We start from the raw sequence: 27,388 nt of genomic DNA on the forward strand, positions 1-27,388 counted from the left end.
CCGTCTCTCTCCTTCTGTTATCCCACTTTGAACAAAAGCTGACTCCACCCACTGGGAGTTAATCTAACAGGTTGGGGGGGGGGGGGTGGAAAACATGTTCGTGAAGAAAACCTGCTTTACAGAGCTCGGCATTGCCGAAATAAGAGGGTTTTAAGGGGGCGAGATATCTCGTCATTGCTACTGAGAGGCTTAAAAGAATAAGAGGTCTCTATGATCTCATTCGCACAAACCACAATTTTTTTTTTATCATTTGTTCCTTTTTAACTAATTTTTTTTAAAGTTTTAACAAACTTTTGACGCACTCGGTATATACCCTCGCCCAGCGCGACCCAACCCGCATGGGTAAAAGGCTTATATCTCGGGAGGGACAGAGCCTGGATCGTGTTTGGTTTGTCGGTATATACCCTGTACATACAAATTATAGATATGCATTTAAGATTGATAGATTGTATTCGTGGGTATGAGCTTCGTGTACGATGACGTGCATACATTGTCTGTAGTAAAACATCAAATGTCTCTCTCTCTCGAAGAGATTTCTAAATATTTCACCATGTATACACAGTCAACACCATCTATAGCAGAAGGCCTCCGCGCAAAACTCGCGACGTCACTGAATAAGTCATTTCACCTGTAACCATTGGATATAGCAAGCCGATGCATGCGATATCTTTACCTTATTTTGCAGTATATCCAATGGCTATAGGTGAAATAGCTTCTTCAGTGACTTCACGAGCTTCGCGCGGAGGCCTTCTGCTATAGAGAGTGTTGGTACAGTAACACGGTATATGTATCTAATATTACTATATTTAATTTCTCAGATCGGTGAAACTCCGTTCTTCGTTGCCCTTGACCATGAGAAACGGTCCATAGTCATTTCCATACGTGGTACGTTATCGCTGCAGGTAATTCTATTGCTTCAGCAATATACTCTAATTTTTTGCCAATACAATACTTACGGTAATAAATGAAGACACATATTGACTGTATTTTTGCGTAGAATTCAAGTTTTCTTGATAAAAACCTCCAAAGTTTTCGTGCAGGATGTCGTGACGGATCTGAACGCCGAAGCTGATCAATTACCAACTCAACCACGTCATGATGACTGGCTTGGACACAAGGTAATTTACCTTCATATTCATGCATTCACTATATCATCAGAAATCAAAACTTTACGGTCAAAACTTCAAATTAAACTTCATGTCACTGTAAGTAAAATATTCTATGTGTCAAGTTATAAACGAAACAAGACTACAAGATTAGCAATTTATAGAATAGTTCATCATCTGCAATAGTTGACTTTGGAAGTATATACTTACAATTGCAAAAAATTTTTCAAATGATATTCGGTTTTTTTTTTAATGTATTTTTCTGACGGTTCATAAACATAAAAAAAATTAATTAATTTACTTTTCACATACAATTCTCTGGCGTTAAAACTCTCCAAGTGTAGCTGCTCCAAGAAGTCATTTGCAAAAAAAAGTTCCATATTTTTTTAATATATACATTCCATATTTATCGATACATTCAAGATGCAAAATTACTATGTTTTTGCACCTTATCGCTGTGTTGGCTTGAAAATTTACATTTTTAGGCACTGTGCACAAATAGGGTGATCTCAACTATGGGTTGTTTTATTCAGATTATTTTTACTTATTAAAAGATTAATGTTTTTCACCTCTTATTATGTCAGATATTTTCCATTCCTGATGGACTAATAAGGAGAGGGTCCTGAGGGGTCGTCCTCAAAAAATTATGAATAAATTTAAGTACATGCATCTCATACGCAAACATATAAAAACAAAAAAATTATCGGAGGAATGAAATTATTAAAGCCGGAAAAAAGTATTAAAATGACAACACTTGGCTACTCATCACATCTTGCGCTTCTTGGCGATATATATATATATTATCTATAAAAAAAATTCATTTTATACTCTTTTTTTTTACAATCTCTATAGGTCTTTTTTTTTTCTCTTTCTTTTTCTGCGCTATACCTGATCTTGTGTTGTTTGAATGACGTCACTTTAGGGTTGCGGAATTTTTATATTCATTCTTAGCCTCTGTTGGCGTTCAAAATATTAATATTTACTTTTTTTTTTTTTTTTTTTTGAGCAATCTATAATAATTCCGCCGGATTTTTTTATATTTTTGTACATATTTAAGTGAGCAGAATCAGTTGTAATTTTTTCAAAACTTTTCGAAGACGTCATTTTGGGACAATTTCCTTGTAAGTTATAAAAAGATAATAATTCAGACTTTTTTTTGAGGACCAAGAAGTTAAATGATTAACAACAAAATGACAGTTTTAATTTTAAAGATATAACGGCTACATTAAATTTTGTAGCAGTGACACATTACTCAACATGGCAGTATCTGAAGATCCTCATGGGGTATGTTACGGTTTATGAGTTCCATCAGAAATATTAAACGACCCCGTATTGGCGCAGAACATCATTGTTGTGAATGACCATGGAACCCTTGATAAATATAGTCCTATAAAAGTATGAAACATGTGGGAGAGATGTGATTTAGGCTGGAATTATACTATAAAAGTTTGATAAAATTTCTGTTATAAAATTTCAAAAATGTAGCCAATAAGCATCTCGGTTACGTTCGCTCAAATGTAACCGATACACTTGTTGGTTACATTTTTCAAGTTTTTTCTCAAAGAGCTTTTACAAAACTTTTATAGTGTAATGCCGGCCTTAGACAGCGAACAATCCTTTTTTCTCATTTTTTTTGGTCTAAAACAAAGGATGTCCCAAACGTGGTATCAAAAAACTAAAAATATGGCAGAGGATTGTCAATTAAAAAAATGAGAGAATTACCATGACTAAAAATTGAATTCCACCCATGTCTAAGGCCTGTCGTTCGCTAGGAGCTACTACGAGTGAAAACAAGTCGCGTGTATGCTATGCGCAAGACCGCTATGGTAGTCTTACGCATACACGTGACTTGTAGCTCGTAGAAGCTTCCTGTGGACGGCCAGCACAAGTCCTTTACTTTCCATTATAAATATTCAAAGTCCTTAAACTTTATAAAAAAATGTATTTTTCAGGGCATGATACAGGCAGCTGAATATATCAAGAAAAAATTGGTTGACGAGTCTATTCTCATGCAAGCTCTGAGTTTCAGTCCGGTAAGTACAACGATACTCAAAATTGTCGTTATTTTCATCTGATGTCGGTATTTTAATCTAATGCATGATATATTACGTAGGCTTAGTTATTGGAAATATATTTAATATTTAATATAATATCTCAATATATTTCTATAGATATTATGGAAATAGTGGCAAATTTTGGGGGATGGGACTCTGTCCCATGGGCCGGATACAAGTTTACGCTCATGATATACTATTCAAAATGCTTTCCGATTTTGATATTGAATAATTGAATTTAAAATTACCGCGCACTGCCAGATATTTTTCATATACGAATTTACTATCATGCTACCCCGTAAAGGGAGGGGGGGGGGACTGTAGTGAAAAGATGGTCGTTAGCGCAATCAACAGGCTCAAGAGCAAGTACCTGAAATGATAAAGGAACGGGATTTTGTGCGAATGGTGAGAAAAAAATAATTAAAAATTAGAAAGTTTTCTCTAAAGTTCATTAAGATATCCAAAACTTTCTAACTAGAAACTGGGAGCATGAATGAACGAACGCCAGAACTTTGACACTGGACTTATCCCGTTGCCGAGATCTCTTCCAGCCCAGATTCGTGGCAGAGTCCTGAACAGAAACTGGGAGCAGCTGTTTCAACACCTTCTATAGCAGAAAGCCTCCACGCGAAGCTCGTGACGTCACTGAAGTCGTCCATTTCACCTATAGTCATTGAATATACTGCAAAAAAAGGTAAAGATTTCGAATACGTTGGCCTGCTTTATCCAATGGCTACAGGTGAAACGGACGACTTCAGTGACATCAAAGCTTCGCGCAGAGACTTTCTGCTATAGGAAGTGTTGGCTGTTTTCAATTTCATTTCATCGAGTATATCCTGAACCTGGCGTGTACAACCAAAAAAATTCAATTCAAAAAAGTCATTTGGCAGTCTTTCGACTTAAAACCGAACACACTATATTCGTTTGAAAACTATTGCGAAAGAGAGAGGAGTCCATTATTTCACCTTGGTTATGTATCATTACTTCACCACACACCAACTACGGCCATATCACTATACGCAATTTACTGCCGTTAACGAGTTGGGTTGGAAATGAAGACGTCATCTATCGGTGGTCGATCAGACTAAACTGAAATGCAGTAGACTCTTTCTCTCGATAATTCGGCCGTGTGCTAGTCAGGCCTGTCCAGTAATCCAGCGTTTCTAGGGGGTTCTTCGAATATAAAAGAGGAAAACATGTCACTGTGTGCATCTCTCTGCGCAGAAGTTTATAGTATTTAAATAGGCTTCTTCCATTTAACTTCCAGTAATCCGGCACACCCTAGTCTGATATGTGCCGAATTTGCAAGAGTCTATATACAGTGATACCTCGGTTAACAAACAACTTACGAAGATTTTTTCTGCCTTGGCTAACGAATAAGGATTCGACTAACGAACATTTTGAACACGTTGATACAGATGCATAAGCTAACCTAAAACAGCCACGTTGTGAACTTTCTTTCAACCGACCACGACTCCGGTCTATCGCCATGGGTAATTTACTACCCCTAACAGTCTGATGTGAATCTAGTGTCATATCTGATTTTTCAGTGCTGCCATCCATATTGCAGAAGTGAAGTGAGTACAGTGTAATGATTGAATATTTGTACACGTTTTGAGCTCAATTTTCGTGCCAATCACAGCTCGAGCAGTTCAGCATGCTCTTCAGGAAGTGAAACAACTTCCTTGGCCGACACATCTCTTATCGAGCATGTCTGCGATTTGATAGGTCAAAGAATTTGTTGTGCACCCGGACAGTCGATAATCATCCTAGAATTACGTGTCCAATTTCAAAGTACATGGAGAATGGTCTATCACATAGTTTTTCTAACTTTTTGTTTTCCATCGCCCCCTTCTTCAGTAGTTTTTTTCTCTCATCGCCCCAACTCAAGTGAACCCATAGAATCCTATGTTATACCGTAGCTTTTATCGCCCTCTTGGACCATTCCATCGCCCACTTTGGGAAACAGTGGTCTATCAGTGGTTCAGCTTTGATCACAACATGTTATTCAGCATTGGTACGATGGTTTGCTTGCCAGATCAGAAGCCTGTATTACTGCACGTGGGAGTTCTACCTCTTATTATATTGCTTCCCATTTTTTTACACACATAAAATGTCTCCTGTATTGCTGCAGTTGATCAAGCACGTTTTTAATAGGGTTATTTTTTCATTTTCTGGTATCGTAGTACGTGTATGTACTTTCAGTTTCCATCCATAGCTATTATTAATTTTTAAGGGAAAAACTGAACTAATAACACTTCTGAAATAAAAAGTATAAGAAAGCTTATAATATTATAATGATAGATTATTAATCTTATAATAATAGATTATTAATCTTATAATAATAGATTATTAATCTTATAATAATAGATTATTAATCTTATAATAATAGATTATTAATCTTATAATAATAGATTATTAATCTTATAATAATAGATTAATAATCTATTCCAAGCACTTTCAATTAACTGATTCGAAATATATTCATTCTGGCAATTTCAGGAAAAAGGAACACATCATTATGATCTCGTTCTCGTTGGCCACTCTTTGGGTGCTGGAACAGCCGCTATACTAGCTATTTTATTGAAGAGTGAATACCCGAATCTTGTATGCTACGCTTATTCTCCCCCTGGAGGTCTTCTGAGGTACAATAAGATTTTTTCATTTTGAAAATCTTTGATATTAAAACAGTTTTATAACAAACTGTTCTGGCTGGATACAATCTTTATGGTTTTTGTTTTTTTTCCAATCAGAGGAAAAATGGTGAGTACTGACAATTGTAACGAGGAGAAAATAGGCAAAAATGTTCAAATATTTATGAGTTTTTCAGTGTGCGTTGTCACTTGAACTATAGTAACATTGATAAAAAAAATAAGTGTCTTATTTGATTTTTGTGCTAGATATTTCTTAATTTAATTTATTCACACTGTCACGTTCAGCATGCCAGCTGTGGAATACACTAAAGGTTTCATAACTTCGGTTGTTTTGGGAAAAGACGTCGTTCCACGAATAGGTCTGCATCAGATGGAAGCTCTACGATCCGATCTTATCAATGCGATCAAAAGGAGCCAAGATCCAAAGGTAAACCATATACAAAAATTGTAAAGCGTAAAAAACTCAGGTAAATATGAATAGGTTAAAAAAGTTTATCACACCATACTTACTTTGGTTTTTCAGCTTAGCGAATAGCATCTAAAACTTATATGTAAGTTTATATTTCAATTAAATAGTTAAAATAGTCAGTATCCTGAAACGATACTACTTCAGTCAATTAGAGACATGAAATAACGAAGTGATTTTTTTCTTAAGTGGAAAATCATCATGGGAGGTGTACTTTGTTGCTGTCCAGAAGATTTGAAACTCGATACCTCTGATGGTTTTGCGGACAAGTCAGGCTTTAGAGACGTTGCAACACACCCAAGTGATTCCTCAATAGCTCTTACGGTCCATCAACCATTATATCCTCCTGGTAAAATCATTCATATCGTTAGAAACCATCCAAAGAAAGAAGAGTAAGTACCTTTTGCCATTTTGCGTACTTTCTTGCATTTTTTTAGGACATTGTCTTTTTATTTTTCTTATACACGCAACAATTATACTGTCGTGATGCCGATCACGACATTAAAGTATGTTGGTGATAAAGTTCTAACTAGCCGTTGATTGAAAAGGTAATAATAAAAGAATGTGAACGCTAACATCCATGACATACATATAAAACGAAAAAAATATATATATGCCTTTCAAAGTACATTCATTCTACTTGAATCTGATGTATTTATTAGATACTGCTGCTTTTCGAATTACGCATTTTAAATGGCATGCATGTCTCTTACGTAGTTTTGGGCATACGCAAGCCTACCACGCATTTTCAAGGATGCGTACAAGCATTTCTAGGAGCAAGCATGCCTCCTACGCATGTGAAAGGGTGTAGATAGGGGTGTGTACGCCTCTAACGCATTCCTAAGAGTGCACAACACACGCCTCTTATGCATATCTAGAGGTACAAAAGCATCCTACGCATTTGCAGGGGATACTTGTAGCATGAAAAGTTTTGCACATTTTTGCCACCCAATTGTTCTAGACAAATGCTCTCACGACAATATGACTCTGATCACGATTAGAATGGCCCGCAATTTTTCAGATTAACCTCTGAATGCTTTTAATTGTTCTTGAATAATACTTCCTAGCTATGTTAAATCTATAAATGTTTGTTAGGCTGAAAAAATAAAAAAATTCATTTGATTTTAAATGTAATCAAAATCGAATACAGAAACTCTCTCAGAGCACTGACACAGCTTCCTGGGCAGGGGCGAAATCTTGAGGGGAAATGAAATTTCCATCTTTTAACAAGTCTTCGACTTGTAGAATCAGAAAAAGTAGTAGACTTTTTATGAATAGTCTAATATTTGTTGCTGCCTTTTTCCACTCATCTTGATGACATACAAAAGAGTACAAATGTAATGCATGAATCGCAGTGATAAATGAACGCTATTTTTGCCTATATAATTTACAGATTCAACGAAAAACTGAATCATGCAACCAACCATTTTCTATTGGTTCTTTTTTTTTTAATTTAATTGTTTTTGTTTTGTTCACATTTTTTAAGGTCTAAACCACTTGACTAATTTTTCAAAAATTAGCATCTATCATACCAATGGTTTTTTTTCTTCCCAACAGCCAAAAGTATGAAACTAAATGGAGGTGAGTAAAAACAACTCAAAAACACTTTTCAATGGTTTTTAATTGTTTATAACTTAATTATTTGATTTAATTAATGAATTTTGTGTGCATTGCAAATACGAACTAATACGCAGGAAGAAAATAAAAATCCACTACGAATTATTTTTATTTCATGAATTTGTGGGAACCAACAGAAAATATATTTTTTTAACATAGTATACCAAATTTTCTTTACATTATTATCAGTTACATACTGGACGTTAAATAAGAGATTCATTCATTTCAAAATGGAATTATAACATGACTTGCTTTGTTTTTTGACGGAAAGCTATATACTACAGCAGGGCCGAAACTAGAGGGGAGCAGGGGGCAACTGCCCCGGGTGGCAATTTCAAGGGGGAGCAAACACCGTTATAAAATGATCGAATTTTAAAGTTGTGGGGGGCGGCAAAAAAGCCTAGTTACGTCCCTGTACTACAGTATATGAATAATAGTTAGTGTTATAAATATTTTTAGACGTAGCCTACCTAATTTTCATTTCATACATATTTTCCTAAAGTAGCTATGTTATTCTTCTAATTTTTTTGCGGAACAGGAAAATAGTCAAAAAGCATGATCCTGTATATCAAGCGTTGTGGGCAGACAATACAGATTTTGATGAAGTTCTTATATCTCCAGTTATGGTTCAAGATCATATGCCTGACAAAGTTCTCGATGCTCTGGAAAAAGTATGCACTCATAGATACACTGTGTTTGTGTGTGTGTGTGTGTGTGTGTGTGTGTGTGTGTGCGTGCGCGCGAGATTCTATTCTGTCGAATTAAAAAAAAATACAGCAGTGATCCTCACACACACAACCGGTGTTCCACGACCAACCGTATTTTTTCCGTAGGCTACTGAACAAAGCGAATTCTTCGCTCCTGTGCCTCGTGTCAAGGTGCGATGTTTCTTTGGAATTTTTTTTTTACCGATACACCCCCTTCCCTCCACCCAACGTAAAATTTTTTTTTAAATCGTTAAGTAGAAACAAAGTGCAGTTTCTATCGATAAACGTAAGCGAGCACAAATCAGAATATTTACTCCGTAAAATAATCAACAAAATCACCAGTGACTATTAATTACGTGTATTTTACAGCAGGAATTTTCAACATTTTTCCCCTCACGCAACACCTAAAGTTAGAGTACAACGGCTCACTTACAAATATACAGATCGTCCATAATTAAAAGACCCTATTTTAAAGTAGCCTACAGACGAAACCAGACATCAGGAAATTGCGAAATTTTGTGGAGGACTTCATGAAGTGATGGGAATTCGTTTCAGGGGGAAAAAATTAGTTGCACATGTCACAACCAGAGGGCGTTTTATTAAGAAATTACACATTTAGGCAAACGTTTACAATTTTAACAATTATTAAACACTTTTACAATTGTTACTACAACAAAACATGTTCCACATTATGGCCATCATTTTCAGATACCATGCAAAATCGCAAGATGGCATGTTCCACAACTGACCAAAGTGTGTGCGGGGAAATGTTCAGCACTTGGCGGAAAATGCTGCCTTTAAGGTCAGGTAAAGTTCTTGGATTGCCACGACTTACGAGACGTTTCAAATGCCCCCCAAGCCAAAAATCGCATGGATTAAGGTCCGGAGATCGGGGAGGCCATAGATTAGGGAAGTGCCGGCTGATGACACGTTCTTCTGTAAAATGTATTTTAAGAACATTCTTAACACACACTGCAATGTGTGGAGGAGCTCCGTCGTGCATAAAGATAGTGTCTGCAAGGCAGTGACATGCTTGCAGAGCCGGAACAATTTCGTTTTGTAATGGCAATGCATATCGCTTCCCGGTGATCGAACATGTCACTGGACCTGTAGAACGTAACTCCTCGTAGAAGTAGAGACCGAGAATAAATGATGCAGTAAATCTACACCATACCGTCACTTTTGGTGAATGCTTTTGGTGAACCTCTAAGATAGCGTGCGGATTTTGTGGTTCCCAAATTCGGCAGTTGTGAGTATTGACTGCACATGCGCTTCGTCTGTCCAGAGAATATTCCAAGGCCATTATGATCCTGTGGTTTCAAATTTCGTTATCATACTCCGAAGGTTTTTAACATTCATTGGACCTTCTCGAATCCTCTTCCAAGTCCGATGTTTCCGTAGAGCAGATACAGCGGAATTGCTGTTTTGGTAAAACAATTTTGACCAGAAAGCGCTATTTCGTAAACTTATCGTCATTGTGAGAAGCAAACACGTTGAGAAACAAGATCTCCGCGAATATTTCTAGGTTTTATAACAGATGCTGCGTGACGTCACATAAATTTATATGTTTACTATAGGTATTCAAAGTGAAACGCCATCTGGTCGCGACACGTGCAACTAACTTTTTTCCACGAAACAAATTCCCATCACTTCCTGAAATCCTTCACAAAATTTCTCACTTTTCTGATGACTGGTTTCACCTGCAGGCTACTTTAAAAAATAGGGTCTTTTAATTATGGACGCCCTGTATTTTGAATGGTGAATATATAATATATATATAATTGCGTGCATTCTCTATTGGTCTTCCAATCAAGAGAAATGAATTAGAGGGAATGTCTTTTTTCCTGTGAGAAATGTTCACTGGTGCAAAGGCACACCCCCGGTTGTAAATCGATGGCGTAAGTTTAGCTTGCGGTGCCAATCTAAGCACCTGGGATAACATTTTCACCTGTACTTGCGTGCAATGTGTAACTAACACCCACCAGCGAAATGTGAAAAAATGGCCGAAAAAAGGGAAAAAGATGGCCAAATCTATTGTTCTATCACTTTGGTCCCCCCCCCCCGAACGAAATTTCTGGCTACGCCCGACTCTCACCACACACTTGCCACTGTTGCACGATAAAAGTCCAGTTCTAGATACTAATTAGAGATCGAAACATAATAATAATAATAAATTATTTATTGATTTTTACCAGTTGGTCCTTCAATTAGTGGCAATGCGTTGTTATTGCTTTACAGTAATGCTACAAAATATATAATGTATTATAAATATAATCAATCATATATGGAAGTGCCAAAACTTAAAATATACAGCAATACAAGAGAAAAAAATGAATGAATAATAAATACACACACATAGAATAAGAATTAGCATAATATACAGATAAATAGCAATGTGGCTAACATAGATATTAAGAGAGGGGACGGAATGTAATAAAGACAAAAATAAAAAAATATCGAACTCGCGGTACACAGGGAGCGTAGGCGAATATACGCCAAGATAAACAGATATATTGAGAAAACGTAGTCAGTGATAGACATTAATTGACCTATATGAACGGGACCTGAAGGGAGATTTAATATTTAAATATTTGGATCTGGGATTAGAGTAAAAAAGGCAATGAAAAAAGCACACGATTCCAATCCTCAAGAGCTGAAAGGTTACAATACGTACAATTGTTAATGGGATCTATGGAAACATTTTTATTATTAACGAAAATTGATATCTGTGATTAAGTCTGAGTTGGACAAAAACCCTTTTAATTGAGATATGGAAAGGGAAGAAAAAAAAGTAATCTTCCATCTCTCAAGAAAGTTTTTTTTTATCTTTATAGTGGGAAAAAATTTTACTATTTACAATATGGGAGACAGCAGTTTGGAAACTCTGGTTTTTTTCTATACTCTCTCGATAAATCAGGGGAAGATAACCCTTTCTTGCAAGACTTGGATTTAGTTGAATCTAAATAAAGCTATATAGCCAGCGTTGTCAAGAATATTTTTAACTTATATAAAGCTCAGTTGCTTTTATTATTGGTGGTCGAGTTGCAGGAGTGTGTGTGAAATAGCTGGTCATAACTTATTCTTGTCAGACGGGAATGGTTCATCTCAAGCAAATGTATCTAGAATTTTAAAATATATTATTTACGGCCCTATTCATCGACACAGTTTAAACTACAATCGCAGGTGAAAGGATTGGCGATCGACACGGATTGGTTAAATTCAGGATTTTTACCAAAAAATCCGCGTCGATCTCTAATCTTTTAACCTGCGATTGTAGTTTAAACTCTGTCGGTGAATACGGCCGTTAAACGAAACTTGGACGGCCAATTTCTGCTCTTACAGCGTATCTAGGGATATTTCTAGAAACTATTAAGTCTCTTACTGAAAATGCTAGATATTTGATCCATTTTATCAATAAATTATAATATACCCAAATGGGAGATGCATATGTGTGTGTGAGGCCGTAGAAAACAAAAAGGAATCAAAAAGTTTCAGGGCCGTGACCAAGGAATTGATACGGTCTCCTCCAACTATTTTTATCATTGGTAGTATAGCTGTTTTAGACTGCCAGGAAGTGTAAGTAGGCTGTATGAAATTTGCCGGAGCTTCTAAACGGAATCCTAAGTACTACAGTGAAACCTCTCTATCTCGAAACTGAAGGAACCGAAAAAGTGCACTTGCTTCAGAATATTCATCAATACCGATTTCCTGCGATATGTCTGCATCATGTTCTGCTTCAGGGTATCTGATAAAATGAAGAATTAATACCTAAATAACTATCTCGTGTTGAATTTTCATACGGTGTAAAATATTTTTTTACAGAACTTTTTTTTTTATAACTCACCCTCAGAATACCGGCTGAAAACATCCATCATAAAATAGTCCAAATAACATGTAAATAAATTTTCAGCCGGTGTAAAATATTTTTTTTACATGTTCTCAATGCCCCCCTCCCCCCCACACTCATCGCGGTCACGCCAGCTGAATTTGATTTTTGGCATTACCTTTAAATTAATATAATTATAAAACTATTATACTGTATCATATTAACAAACCAAAAGTGTCGCTGCCTCGCGGATTATTTTGTAACTTGTTATTGACCTTTTGGTTTCAGGGACAGTAGCTGAGATAAATTTAGCACTAATTGGAAAATGATCAGAAAAATAATCGTCCAAAATTTGTCATGAAAAAAATTGTATTATATGTGATAGCAAATAAATCAACCGTACTAGATCCATTATAGGAGTAATACGTGAACGCGCCATGTGCACATTTCCCCTTGAATAACCATTCAGTAAGATCAAGTTGTTGGTTAAGAAAAAATCATACAAGAATGGCCACACTCGTTATTTATCATATCCATTTGAGGCTCTACTAACAGTATCATTTTCATCATGTATTATAGGAAAATATGTTTTGTCAGCTAATCTACTGTTAAAGTCCTCAACAATCGTGCCATTATCGAAGTTACAAATCAGTTCAGAGAGACAAGTCCGATAAAAACTATCTAAAATTAGTATTATATTCTTGGCCAGGAGGGAGAAATAGCCAAAAACTGTTAAATATTTTAGATCACTCGTCAAAGAAAATTCGACAACAATAGAGAATCTAGATTTCGAGACAAATTTCAGATTTTTAATTTTATCAGTTTTATAACCTATGTGATTCCCCCGCTCGCCCTGCCTATCCCCGAAGATTTGAAACCGTCAACATCGGGAAATAAAAATTTATATACTAAAAATACCCGCGACATTGTAAAATAAAATTCTTAGAAGACTTAGGGCCGTATTCACCGACATGGTTTGAACTATAGTCACAATTTTTTGATAAGAGATCGACACGGATTGGTTAAATTCGTGTTTTTAACCAATCTATGTTCATTTCTTATCAAAAAATTGTGACTGTAGTTTAAACCATGTCGATGAATATGGTCCTTGCTGTTTCATCGGATCTTGAGGTTGTCATCGGTAGGAAAATATTGCCGCCCACAGGTATCAATTTCAGTTTAAAAATTTGAATTTTGAATTCCTCGATTGAATCGGAATTTCGATAAACAGTATATAAATCAGGGTTGGTAAAAAAACCCAAAAAACCGGGTTTTTTTTGGTTTAAACCGATTTTTTTGTTTTAAATAGTATTAACATTAAAACAATAAAATTTCTGAAAAATCATTCAAACTTCTAATAATTAATTAAAATAAAATATGTATTAATGTAATTAACACTATTCCCATATTAATTAATCAAAAAATATTTCTTACATTTTAACAAAAAACAACTTTTGCAATTTAATTATTTTTTGCAACTCAATGGATCACTGTGTGTATGAAAATTCTTTTAATGTCATTATTAATCATATAATATATATATATAAAGGTTTTTTTCTCCAGTTACTTTCAGTATGCTTAATTAGGAAGCTATTTTGCAAAAACTAATAAAAATTAGGTGAATATAATGTATTTAATGAAGCATAAATAATGCAGATTAATTAGCAATGATTTACGATATACAGGGTGATTATAACTAAGGTTCTGATTTCAAAACATTTTCGTTCTGTAAAAAAAGAACGATTGTCAGAATGACTTGAAAATTGATATGAATATTCCTGAAGAAATGGAATTTTATTTGGTAAAGGAAAAAAAAACAACTTAAAAATGTAAAATTAATGACATCCAACACGTGGGAAATTTGCTTGCAGAACGGAAACGATAGCCAGTCATGGCAAAATGATAATTATAGCATTTCACGATTTCATAATTAATGGAAACATCACAAAAAAACGAAGTAATCAAAAAACTACAACTTACTCAAGAAATGTTAAAAATGTTGTCCACTGTGTTCTGGATATGAGGTGAAAGCACAAAAATTCTTATTCAACAACAGAGTATGTCATGGTCATGATGTGGATGCGCTTGCAATTCACCTTTATTGAACCAACCTTCCCCCCCCCCTCCCCCCATTAATATTCCCGAGGAACTGCTGACATATAGGGGATGCGCTGGAGATTGCAATTCACCAAAGTTTGCAATCTGACCACTGCTCATAACATTTTGTGGCACCCCCCACGCCAGAAGTTGCAAGGGTTAAGTTGCATCCTGTTATTGTCAAAATGGGTCTTCAGCAGCTGTTTTGCTGGTATTGCAATGTGCAAGAAGTTGTTCTATCCACACACTGATGCTGTGGAAGTGCCGAAATGATGTGGTTGCACAAAATAGATTATACTGCTGGCCAAGTGTACAGCATCATCTACTTGCACATTTTGCACTACTTTGCACTTTTTTCCTTTTGCGAAAGAAACTTCCATTGCTCCAGGAGTATCCATGCAAATTTTCAAGTCATTCTGACTAGTACTTATTGTATAGTTTTGGAATCAAAACTTAAATTATAATCACCCTGTATATAGCTGATTATGTTTCATAAATCTGTTACTACTATCCAGTAGAACCTTTGATTAACTGGGATTAACCACGAAAGTATAAAAAAAAACAACTATTGAATATTAAGAATGGGAGATATACAGTAGATGTGCTACTTCTTATGGGAAAGAAAATGAAAATGTATGTGACGGTAATGTAACTACTAGTACACTAGTCTTTGTCCTTTAAGGACAGCTGGTGTCTTTATTGGATTATAAGACCACCTGCCCCTAGCATGATGGTGTCACTACTGTTGCTGCTTCTTTGTGAAGGGAAAAAGAAACCTGTGAGAAATACACCACTACATTTAGATGTGTGATGCAATCCTTATTCAAGAATTTGCTGAAGAAAGAGCATCAGAATGTAGCCAAAGGTTAGAAAATGTGGCAAGAATGAGAAATTTTTGCTTCTGTATATAGCTTTAACTAACTTAGATATTTCATATGAAAAATATATATATATTCTGGCTACTTTTATGGGACTTTTTGAAAAAAACCACTTATAAAATCTTATGTCATTTAAAGATGTACCATCAGAATGTACCCCAAAGATATAAAATGTGGTAAAAATGAAACATTTTGGCTAATAATAAACCAATATGATATTTTTCAAGGAAAAAAATGATATTTAGGCCACTTTTATTTGATTTTTTGAAAAAAACCACTTGGTTTAAACCAAACAACCCTGATATAAATGTATGAAGAGATGGTATTTTTTTTTTCGGCCTGAAAAATATACCGAGAAATTGAATTTTTTCCGGATGTTATGCCGAAACTGATATTTGGAAAGAAAAATGATTGGTGTATCTGGTGTATTGGTTAGCGCACTTACCCGGTATGCAAGGGGACCCGGGTTCGATTCCCGGAGGAGGCTAATCACTTTCTTTCCAAATATTAGTTTCGGCATAACTCAATCAGAAAATTCAATTTCTCACAGTATATAAATGTTTTCCCATTCTCTTTAAATTTATAGAAATAGAGGCGTGGTTTCGGGCCCGATAATTTAATATCTTGCCCGAAAGCCAAAGGTTTTTTCATATTGTACAGACACTGAAATCTAAAATCTAGAAAATCCATATCCTTTCAGTTTCAAAGCAGCTTTTTTCATGACCTCCTTGCCCTTGAAGTTCAGGAGACGACAGATAATTGGCCTTGGGCGATCCGCACATACTCTTCCCAATCTATGTACCCGTTCGAAGTGTTTTCAAGAGAGAATCAGATATTTTTTACAAAATATTATTCTGTAAGTGTATGTACCCTCGGTATCACACTCCATCACCAGTTTCAGGAACTCCAAAGAATAACAGATTATTGGGTCTATTACTATTTTCTAAATCATCAATCTTCAGTATCAAGTCATTATATACATTATATGTGGGAAGCCGTGGATTCTTTCTTTCGAGCATGCTCTAGACGTCCGTATATATATGCAGAGTGCCATCGAACTCAACAATTTTAACATTTTCGGCCTGTGCATCGAACTTTTCCAATCTCTCTCTGAGCAGATAGACCCCGCTCCAGTTTTTGTGTGATCGAAACATGCAATTTTTAATCAATAAATTGATTGCATCCTTCACATCACCCTCAGGGTCCGCAGCGTATTCCATATTGCTTTAGTTACTTCGTAAGATTCCAAGTCCGATACCTCAGGGGCGAGTACTTTCCTGCCCGTTTCAAATTGTCTGTAGGTTGTTCGATCTGAGAGCGATGGAGTGACTGGAGTGACGATCTTAGAGGAAAAAAAACTTGCGTATAATTTTCAATCGAACTCATGTCCTTTTTTGGTATTTATACAAAAAAATTTATTTTTTTGGTATTTATCCAAAAATTTATTTTTTGTAGTTCTGTGTTTTGCTTGACACCACCAATAAGCAGCAGTAGGAAAATGAGACCTCCAGGTGTGAACCATATCTCCGTTTAAACGAATTTTTCATTACATTTCGTACTATTTTACATTCAAATGATTGCTGCAGCCCAAGACTATGTACCGAGAAATGGGGACTAGACACCGGTCAACATACGATTGATTGATTCAAGTTCGAAAAACACATTTTTTGCATGGATCGATCATTTCTCACTATCAACACATGGCTGTAGAAACAAAAAAATCATTACAAAGCACGGTGTTAGCATTGTGTGCCGAGAGATTTTCAGGGCCTGAAATCACCTAAGAAAAATTAATAACACACAACGGGGGGATAAAATAGATCTCTCGTACGGCAGGAGCTAAGAAAAAACGAGTCTGTTCGCGGCACCGCTACCTCGTTGCCACTCTAATTAGTGATTGAAACATGTGGACATCGCGAGGATTCAGATTCGAACCCCGTTTGCGACACAATGGTAGTCGGCTGAAGTGCAAAGCCGTATAGTGGACGGTGCAAAACAAACGCATGAGGCCACAGAAAATGAAATATCCAAACTCAGTGCAGACACATGGAAAAACAAAGTGGCACAGGGGACGGTGTATAACAAATGCATGGGGCACAGAAAAATACGACAGTGAAAAGGCTATGGACGCAAAAGTTTAAAAATGTCCACTTAAGTTCAAGAGCATCATGTTAAATAACACATTCATTATATATCCTATGCCCTTGTGTGACACCTCAAGGCCATCAGTGACTGTGGGAGAAAGTCCGAGTCGTTATCGTTGTCAGTGAAATCTTCTGCATTTCCATGCTCTGGCAACGTTTTTTAGGAGGTGGTGTTACCAGTTGCTGCCTTATTCGATCTGATGGGGGGTGGGAGATGATCTGTTCGTCTAGCAACTGGAGGTCGTTTATCATGAACGTACTCCAGGTTGTCCTCAAGAAATCTCGTGAGATCGAGTCTTGGATGATCGTAGGTTCCTCGCCATCCAGCAGTACCACTCCTCAATTAATTTTACCCTCAGTTTCACCACGTGAAATTGTATTGTGTGTGGGCAAACAGTTGCGTAATGAAGTGGGCTACCCACTACCCCCGCATAAGCATTTGTCGTGGCTTGTCTTTTTAAACCGCTCCAGGTAGGTCGAGAACGGTAAATGGTTGGTGTGGGAAACTTTTTCTCTAGCCCATGTGCCACTGGTTTCAGATAACCACTTCCCGTACAAGAATCTCACGATAAATTTGAATGATCTGTATTAGGCCAAGATTACACTATAAAAGTTTTATAAAAGTTCTTTTATAATACTTGAAAAATGCAACCAATAAGCGCATCGGCGAATGTAACCAATAGGCTTATTGGTTGCTTTTTTCAAGTTTTATAACAGTCCTTTTATAAATCTTGAAAAATGCACTCAATGAGCATTTCGGTTATATTGGAGCAAATTTAACCAATACGTTCATTGGTTGTTTTTTTCAAGTTTTGTAAAACACCTTTTATCAAACTTTTACAGTGATAAAAGTTTTGTAAAAGCTCTGATAAAACACGAGAAATTCAACCAATAAGATCACCGGTTGAATTTTCTGAAATGTAACCGATGCGCTTATTGGTTGAATTTTTTTTCAGTTTTATAAAAGATCTTTTACCAAAATTTTATAGTGTAATCTCGGCCTTAGGCTGGTATTACACCATAAAACTTTGATAAAAATTCTTTTATAAAACTTGAAAAATGTAACCAATAAGCACATCTGTTACATTAGAGCGAATTAACTGATCCGCCTATTGGTTGCATTTTTCAAGTTTTATGAACGAACTTTTATCCACATTTTATAGTGTAATGCCGGCTTTAAACGTATAGGCGATAAATGTGAAAGCGTGGTTTCACGGTAAAAAAAAGGAAAGAAAGAAAATAAAGGTGGGGAGGAGAGAGAGATATATGGATAACAGACTATATATATTATATAGGCCCAGATCCCACTGCGTCGCAGCAGCACTAGAGGGGGAATCGAAAAGATATAGATTTATACTATACGCGCACCAATACGCCGCTGGCGGCGGAAGCGACGAGTTTTCTGCCGCGAAAATTTCAAATCGACGAGCGGCGAAAACCTTGGTGGGATCTCGGCCTTAGTACAGTACCTTGCTTTTTTTTCGCCCTCATCTTTAAACTTATTTTGCAGTATTTTTTTTTTACTTGTTCTCTTTCTCACTTCTATGTACAGTATATAATAGAAAGATTAGTTCTAGAAAGAAAGATACGTTTTTGTGTGTGTGGAAAAGGGGAAAAAAAGCTGAGGAGAACCACCACACCATTGTTATCTCAGTTTGCCGTTATCAGTTGATCGTTATCTCGTTGAGATATCATGATGGTGGTGGGAGAACAGACAGGGGGAAACACAAATGTTTCGTATGGTTACAATAAGTTTCGCATTGAGGTAAAAAAGAGGTTGAAGGAATAGAAAGCTTGATTGAAGTCATTCCTCTGGCATTTCTCGACGCAATATTACGTCCCTGATCGTAAAGAGGTTAACCCTAGGCAGCACTGGGTGAATGATCCTGCCCTTGGTTTCCGGATCTCATCCCAAAACCTCTGCCAACTTATTTACATTCTTCTACAAAAAGTTATAGAAACCCTCAGATATGAAGCAACTCTTGTGAAAAGGTAAAATTATCTATCATTCTACCTGTTGGTAGAATAATTACGATCGAATGAAAATTGGCACAAAAGAAAAAGTTATCGGTTCAGGAGACGGCCAATTTGACTAAATAAAAAACATTATTAAAATAACTTCCGTTTTCCAAAAAACGAGACATTTTTGGTGAAACGGGACGTGTGGTAATGGCATACATTGAAACTTAATACATTTAAATCTTAGTTGCACACCGGTTGAGCATTAACGTTAGTGTTCCGCAATGAAATTTTTACCTAAAAAGTGCTCCGTGACTAAAGTTTGGAAACCACTGGTCAAGTAGATATTTTCACTTATAAAAGAACCACTTTAGAACTAGAATAGACGCACAAATCAATATCTCCAGCTACCCACAACATCCCGGACAAAAGTTGGCAATGCACACTTTGAAAAGCGCTAATATAGACGGTCATTTATTTTACACCAAAAACTAAATTTTAATTACATTTGAGTTATGGAGCTATTTGTATAGGAAAATTTAATGAATGGCTCTATTAATGTTTAAAATTCTTCAAGTTGCTGTGCATATATGCCTATTTGTAGTTGTAGTAATGTTTCAAAAGTTTCTAATGCTCTCATTATCTTATTTGATGATTATTATTTTACTTATTTGATTTATCTTTATGATCTCAATTTTATAATCATTATTTTAACCTTTTACCGGCTGCATTCAGATTTTGATTTATTTTCTTTTTTTTCATTTTACATTGTATTGCTTTTGTTTAGAGATATCGACCAAACAGTTCATGAAAAAAATTTTCCTTATGTTTTCTGGATTTGCCCGTATCCATAAAAACAACAATAAATTTAAAAACAAAAGAATTAAATTTTATTCTTCCTTCAAAATAGGTGATTTTAAAAAAAACCATCAAATTTATGGCGCAAGTGTAAAATTTATGAAATTTTTGTTTTGCAAATTACATTTGTAATTCCACACCTTCATGAAAAAAAAAATCAGGTGCTTTGATGAAGGAAAAATATTTTTTCTGATTAATAAACAATATTCTCAATTAGGAACATTGGCAGTTAAAAGGTTAATAATATTGTATTGCCGTCCACTACCCTGTATCCATAAAGAACCAAAATATTAGGAACTAATATCTATCTTATACTTTTCAGCTACTAATAAACACAGGTCCAGCCAAACCCCAGAGACGATTATCAGAATCAGAGCGCCGACAACTTTTGACTCCTAATACTGCACCTGCAGGAAGTGGATCTCGTACTCCGCCCCACTGTCTTGTATTAGAAACAAGCTTCACGGATCTATTGCCAGAGAGTAGCCAAATTGCACAAAGTAGACCATCATCATGCGTGTTGAGCTGGGACTATAATAGCACCGTTGTTGAAGTTATGGATGAAGAGCCAACATCTCAGGGAGTTAGAAAGAAAGAAGACTTTATCGGTTTAGCTCCACTTGCGTCCCCAGAGACATTGTCTGATGTGTCAAGTATTTCTTCAAAAGGTAGTCATCAGAAATTGAACAATGGGAATAGATTGTCGTGGGGCGGTGTGTCTACTATGGAACCCATAGCTCAGTCACCAGCAGTTCATCGACCAGTCTCGGAATCTTCTTATTATGGTGAAAAGATTAGATGCTCTGCAGTAAAAGTGAATTCTGGTGAAACTTCAGTAGGAACTGGGAACACTTCTTCAGTTTGTCATAGAGTTGTAACAGAAGCTACAGTTGAGATTGATTCAAGCAGAGAAGTACCCGATTCCCCAAGGCAAATAGATCCTTCCAAATTAAGTCTTGATATCAGACAATTATCAGACAGTCTCAAAATGGAAAGGAATGCCAATGACCATCTCAGTACAGATAGTACATACGCCAGTACAAGTACCGAACAAACAATAGAGAAACTCTTCACTCCACATGAACCAAAACGGGTGACATTTGATTTGTATGATAATCAAGAAAAGAACAATATTGCTCGAGAAGAATCTGAAGATAGTATGTATAATTCTGGAGAATCATTTGTACCAACTTACCCAGAATTCAGTACCCAACAGGAATATGGAACACATGGTTACATGTACCCACCGTGTAACTACTCAAGCTGCAGTCCTGTATCATCCCCAAGCATCAAGCACTCAATGTCTGATATTCAGCTTTTTAGAACTATCGAGAAGCCTTCAGAAAATAACATTCGTGAGGAGCAGAACCCCAGCAGGATACAAGATCTAGCTCCTGTTCACGAAGAGCCCATTACTACTTCTTCTCCTCGTAAACCAATTCATCGGAATATTACAGTGGATGTTGATGTTTTAGCTCCACATTCCCCAAAAAAAATTTACAGAGAGCCACCAACGGAGAGCAGTTTATAGTGGAAAAAAAAAGAGAAAGAGCAGCTACGGGAAACTTTTACTCTCTCGAAAAGTGAAGAAAAAAAATCATGCTCTTCCAAAATTTCTACAAAACCCAGAATACACATGATTCAAATGTCAAATGCAACACCAAATTCAAAGTGAATCATCAAAGTGATGATTTAATGAAAATTGGATCAGCTCAGTAACTTTATAGAATTAATTCCACTGAATATGTAAATATCATCCTGATTAAATTATTTAATGTTTGTTTGAGAAGATTTTATGTGAATAAACACATTCCTTCACCCTTAAAATATTTCTTATAAAATTCACTTTGAAAAATTAATGAGTTGAAACTCTATAAGGCAGTATTTCAAAGCTTTTTGTGTGTTTATCAACCTATGAAGGTCTGCAAAGATTGGATGGGTAGCCCACAGGCAGTCTTGAAAATTTAATTCTAAGTAATCTAAAATTGCCAACTTACATGTATTTTAACTTTAAATCTACTTATACAATAAGTTCCGTCTATGGGTGGGGGGTCATTGAATTGTTTCAGACATTTTCCATTTTACTGGTCCTTGAGTTCAGAAGATTGAGAAGCGCTGATGTATATCATACAGAACGGGCATGGTCACAGAAAGCACAATCATTACACTTTTGCGAAACATTCACATGAATAACAAAATTAAACCATTATATAAGATGTTTATTTAATGAAAAAATAAACTGTTAAATTTAATTACCAACCATGGAAAATCTGCACATTCCCAGGACATAGTTTGAGAAGCACTGCTCTATGGAAATGTTTACATAAATATTTTTACTATAAAACAGAGCAGATATTTTCATTCATGTACCAGTCAGTTAACACTTATATTTTGCTGATAAAAGGTGATTACAGATACCAGTTCTTTTTTTAACAATCATTTCAAATGTCTATTACGGGCTAGTGCAAGACCGACTTAATGCATGGGCCTCATGATAATGAGATTTGATGCTATGGTTTTTGAGAGTATGTATGTAAATTGATAGGCTGGTAGTTTTTCAGTCAAGTAGGAAGCTTCAGAACATCACTTTGCCTGAAGACCTATGATATCATTAAGATGTCCCTAGGCAACCAAATTTATATCTCTTGCAAATCAATTTTTGGCTTTACTTCTACAAGTGAATCTTTAATTTTTATCTATTCTTTCAAATTTGGATCTATAGATGAATTGAAACAGGTACTGTACCTGACTGCTGAATCCAGAATGATGAAATAAAACAGAACCATAGGCATGAAGTTATTGGAAATATTAGGAAAGTTAAAAAATATTCTAAGGGGAAAATTAATTAGCCACTGAGTGTATATAATAGTAGCTGTACTAAGAGGGGGAACCCAAAAGTTATGTTTTCTAGACAGAAGTCTGATCATTAATTCCATCTACTCCCACTTGGTACATCTTGACTATCCTCCACATTACTTGGTTAAGAAACATCCAGGAGAAATAGCGTGAAGTGTTTTTTCTCCCTGTACCTCTAGAATGCAGTTTTATCTATTTTTTCAATGTCAGACATGCAGACACTGAACTTACGTACTGAACAGCAAACTTATTAGTAACATTAAGTACACAGTTTCCTGGAGCTCATGTTAGAAATTTTGACCCTTTACAACACAATTTTTTTTCCAAACAAAACAAGACTTGGTATAAATAAGGTCTTTTGGAGATTGACGAGGGGTTCGGGGAAAACATCATACTGACTTTGACCTTATATAGAAAGTTGGCACCTTCTCAGCAGATGTTCATCTTTCACATCAACTGTACTTGGTTCTCTATCTTCAAATCAGTTAATTGCAATGGTGTCTTTTGTCTAGTTATGGTATACTTAAACAACACCAGCCACCAAATATTTCACAAACTGACCTAGTTTCATTAGTTTGACACAGAGTCACTCTTGCTTTATTTCATTAGCTACAGATAGTTAATGTTAAATGTACAGTGAAACCCGTTTATAATGATATTTCCTTTGGTCCTGGTGGGATTTCTATTCAATAGAAAATAGTGCAAATATTCAAACGGTCTAAAATGATAACCTGTCTATAACAATATTTTTTGTAGGTCCCTACAGTATCGTTAGACAGATTATACTGCAGTAGAAGTTCATAATAATATGACTAGACTATCTTCATGACATAGGTGGATACAAGGGAAAGGCAAGCTTCCCCCCTTCAGTGAAAAAATATTGTTGTATAGGTCCCGCATATCCCCTCCACCTATGCTTCATGATGGGATAAACCGAGAAGCTATCCATACTCAGAGATGATAACCATATTTTTATAGACAGTGTATTTTCTTCTTCCGAAAGATTTTTAGTTTCATTGTTATTAATTTTGTGTGAGTTACTGTATTGAGGTTTTATGTACATGGGCAGTTTGTGAAATATTTGGTGACTGGTGTCGTTTAAGTCTATCATAACTAGACAAAAGACACCATTGCAATTAACTGATTTGAAGATAGCAGAGAACCAAGTACAGTTGATGTGAAAGATGAACATCTGCTGAGAAGGTGCCATCTTTCTACACTCATGTCCATAAATTAAGGATAATGCCAGCTCCAGCAAATAAAGGTTCAGAAACAAAACAAACGTTACGTATTCATAAAGCCCATTTATTAAACAAAAGATAAAGAACAAAAACGATGGTGTATGTATGATACCATTCATAAAAACTACGATTTTTGCTCCCTGGAGTAATTGTAAAAAATATCTCCTTTACAAAAACTTTCTATTACATGGTTGGTATGATGGTTAATACATTGTATGTCTCCCATGCGATGAAATACAGTCCGTACAACGCCTAGGCATGCTGAGTATCAAATTATCGAGCTGATCTTGGGGAAGATCACTCCACTCAGCAAGCAATGCTCTCCGAAGTTCCGGTACACATGTAGGAGGTGGTTGACGGGCTGCAACTCGTCGGCCAAGCATGTCCCACACATGCTCTATCGGATTCAAGTCAGGTGAGAGTGCTGGCCGTTCCATACAGGTTATATCTTCAGATTCAAGGCATTCGTTTACAATTTTTGCTCGGTGAGGACGGGCGTTGTCATCCATAAACACAAATTCTGCGCCCATGGCACCCCTAAACAAACGTACATGTTGTTCCAGAATGATGTCCCGATAAATTTGGGCTTTCATGGTTCCGGTTTGAACATGCAGATCTGTTCTGGAACCCAGTATAATTCCACCCCAAACGAGCAATGCTGCACCACCGTAACGGTGTCGTTCAATGTGGTGGTAACGGGTACCTGGCGTTCTCCATTTAAAAGCCCGACGTGAATCAGACTGCAAGCTAAACCTGGACTCGTCGGAAAACATCACACAAGCCCACTGTGACGATGTCCACATTGCATGTTCTCTACTCCAGGCTAATCGCTGCCGACAGTGAGTTGCCGTGAGCGGAACACATCTGACAGGCCTGCGAGCATATAGGCCAATATCTCCCAAACGTCTGTACACGGTTTGCCTTGAAACTGTGGTACCCGTGGCTGCAGATAGCTGACGAAACAGGTTGGACGTTGTGCTCCGTCTGCTTCTTTTGGCAGTTACTGCCAAATACCGGTCTTCATTCGGCGTTGTAACTCGGGGGCGACCTGTACTGTAACGTCTACTGACATTTCCGTTATCTTGAAATCGTTGCCAAAGCCTAGAGATGACACTTTGGGCAATTCCAAGTTCCTCGGATACTTCCATCTGAGTACGCCCACATTCCAGGCGGCCGATAATTCTACCACGTAAAAAATCATCCACATGCGTCCTCTGTGTCATAACTATTCGCTTATGGCACTGAGCGCCTTACAGAACTCTTGTGAACTATTTCATTTCTTTGCCACCATTCCTTATATACCCCCCTCTTACACTCTCGTCATTGTGATGTACTATCAGCATCATCTGGTGGCTTCCTGAAATTTGCATATCATTCTTGCAGATGTGTGTGATAATTCTACAGGTGAAATTTTTACTTTAGATTTCGATTTCCGTGTGATTCTGAATTATCCTTAATTTATGGACATGAGTGTATATAAGGTCAAAATCAGTATGATTTTTTCCCCGAACCCCTCGTCAATCTCCAAAAGACCTTATTTATATCGTCTTGTTTCGTTTGGAAAAGAAAATTGTGTTGTAAAGGGTCAAAATTTCTAACATGAGCTCCAGGAAACTGTGTACTTAATGTTACTAATAAGTTTGCTGTTCAGTACGTAAGTTCAGTGTCTGCATGTCTGACATTGAAAAAATAGATAAAACTGCATTCTAGAGGTACAGGGAGGAAAAACACTTCACTATTTCTCCTGGAATTTTTCTTAACCAAGTAATGTGGCAGATAGTCAAGATGTACCAAGTGGGAGTAGATGGAATTAATGGTCAGACTTCTGCCCAGAAAACATAATTTTTTGGGTTCCCCCTCTTAGCACAGCTACTATTATATACACTCAGTAGCTAATTTATTTGTTACAAATTATTGTTGGGAAAAAAGTATCTTCTTTTTCCTTAGCCGCTTTGGTCGGCAATTTGCCGGTTAAGACTTTAGTTTGTATTTAATATGCAGAGCAACTGTGGTAATAGACTGGATAATACTAATTTATTAAATTTATGTGTTTTTCACTTCCTTAACAAGTGATATATGGTCAGTCTTCACAGGTATTTTTGACCATTTCAAAACATGCTCATATAACTTGAACACTACCTTCTTGTCAAAAACTATTTGGGTTTGTGTTGCAAATCATACTAATGGAATTTGTTACCATCCACACACCCTAACTAAAACTTTTTTTTTTGGGGGGGGGGGGGGGAAGCCCATTTTTTTTTTGCCCCTTTCACTACAAAATTCCATTATTTTATAAAAAATTCTTTCTTCCTCATAAAATTTGCCGCATCCTCAAGATTCCCCCAAGGCCTACCACCTATCTCTAGTTCTGGCTCTGATCCAAATTAAACTTTTTCCAACTTGTAAATACAACTATCCAACCTAGTGATGGTGGTTTTTGCCCACTGTAAAATCTGTCAGCTTCATGCTTCTGCATTAACAGAGCTCTGTGTTTGCATGTGAATAGAAAATATTTTTATTTTACTTCAGAATATTAGCTACTGTTGTACAGGATACCTGTATAGGAGTTTTCTCAATAATTTGCTACATTGACATAGTTTGTTTTGTTGCAAATCATACATATGAGAGAGAGAAGCAATGATCTCTAATTCTATTCAGTGAAAGTTTTTTTTGCCATTCCTTTTGATTTCACCATGACTGTGCTTTGTTTTTGCTACAATCTGGGCAGCTGTAAAAACTTAGTAGTTAATTTTCTGATTCCTTGGGTTTTTTAATACCATATTAAACACTTTTCTCATCCAATGTTCCCTTATTTCTTTAATCCTCTGTATCGCAATGTAAGTAATTTGTTTTCTAGCTCAAGCTGACCAAATTTCTTCATTCTGCAGCAAACACAATGTTAATAGCATAACATAAGTAAGACTG

General features: G+C 36.2%; 1 protein-coding gene across 1 annotated transcript in view; it reads left to right on the forward strand.

Moving 5' to 3' along the window:
* inaE (inactivation no afterpotential E) overlaps nucleotides 1-22,157 on the forward strand; it is a 91,204-nt gene extending 69,047 nt beyond the window's left edge. Inside the window, exons 10-18 of the mRNA XM_089233723.1 lie at nucleotides 819-902; nucleotides 1,041-1,118; nucleotides 3,059-3,139; nucleotides 5,663-5,805; nucleotides 6,100-6,241; nucleotides 6,470-6,672; nucleotides 7,838-7,861; nucleotides 8,436-8,568; nucleotides 20,689-22,157. Of these exons, the coding sequence (XP_089089849.1) occupies nucleotides 819-902; nucleotides 1,041-1,118; nucleotides 3,059-3,139; nucleotides 5,663-5,805; nucleotides 6,100-6,241; nucleotides 6,470-6,672; nucleotides 7,838-7,861; nucleotides 8,436-8,568; nucleotides 20,689-21,897 (2,097 nt within the window). The 3' untranslated portion in view covers nucleotides 21,898-22,157. The remainder of the gene's footprint in view (nucleotides 1-818; nucleotides 903-1,040; nucleotides 1,119-3,058; nucleotides 3,140-5,662; nucleotides 5,806-6,099; nucleotides 6,242-6,469; nucleotides 6,673-7,837; nucleotides 7,862-8,435; nucleotides 8,569-20,688) is intronic.
* Nucleotides 22,158-27,388: the final 5,231 nt, after the last annotated feature.

The sequence above is a fragment of the Pholcus phalangioides genome, unplaced genomic scaffold (assembly GCF_987345545.1).
Source record: "Pholcus phalangioides strain wild (caught in Gottingen) unplaced genomic scaffold, Ppha-v1.0 ptg000007l_1, whole genome shotgun sequence".
Lineage (NCBI taxonomy): Eukaryota > Metazoa > Arthropoda > Arachnida > Araneae > Pholcidae > Pholcus > Pholcus phalangioides.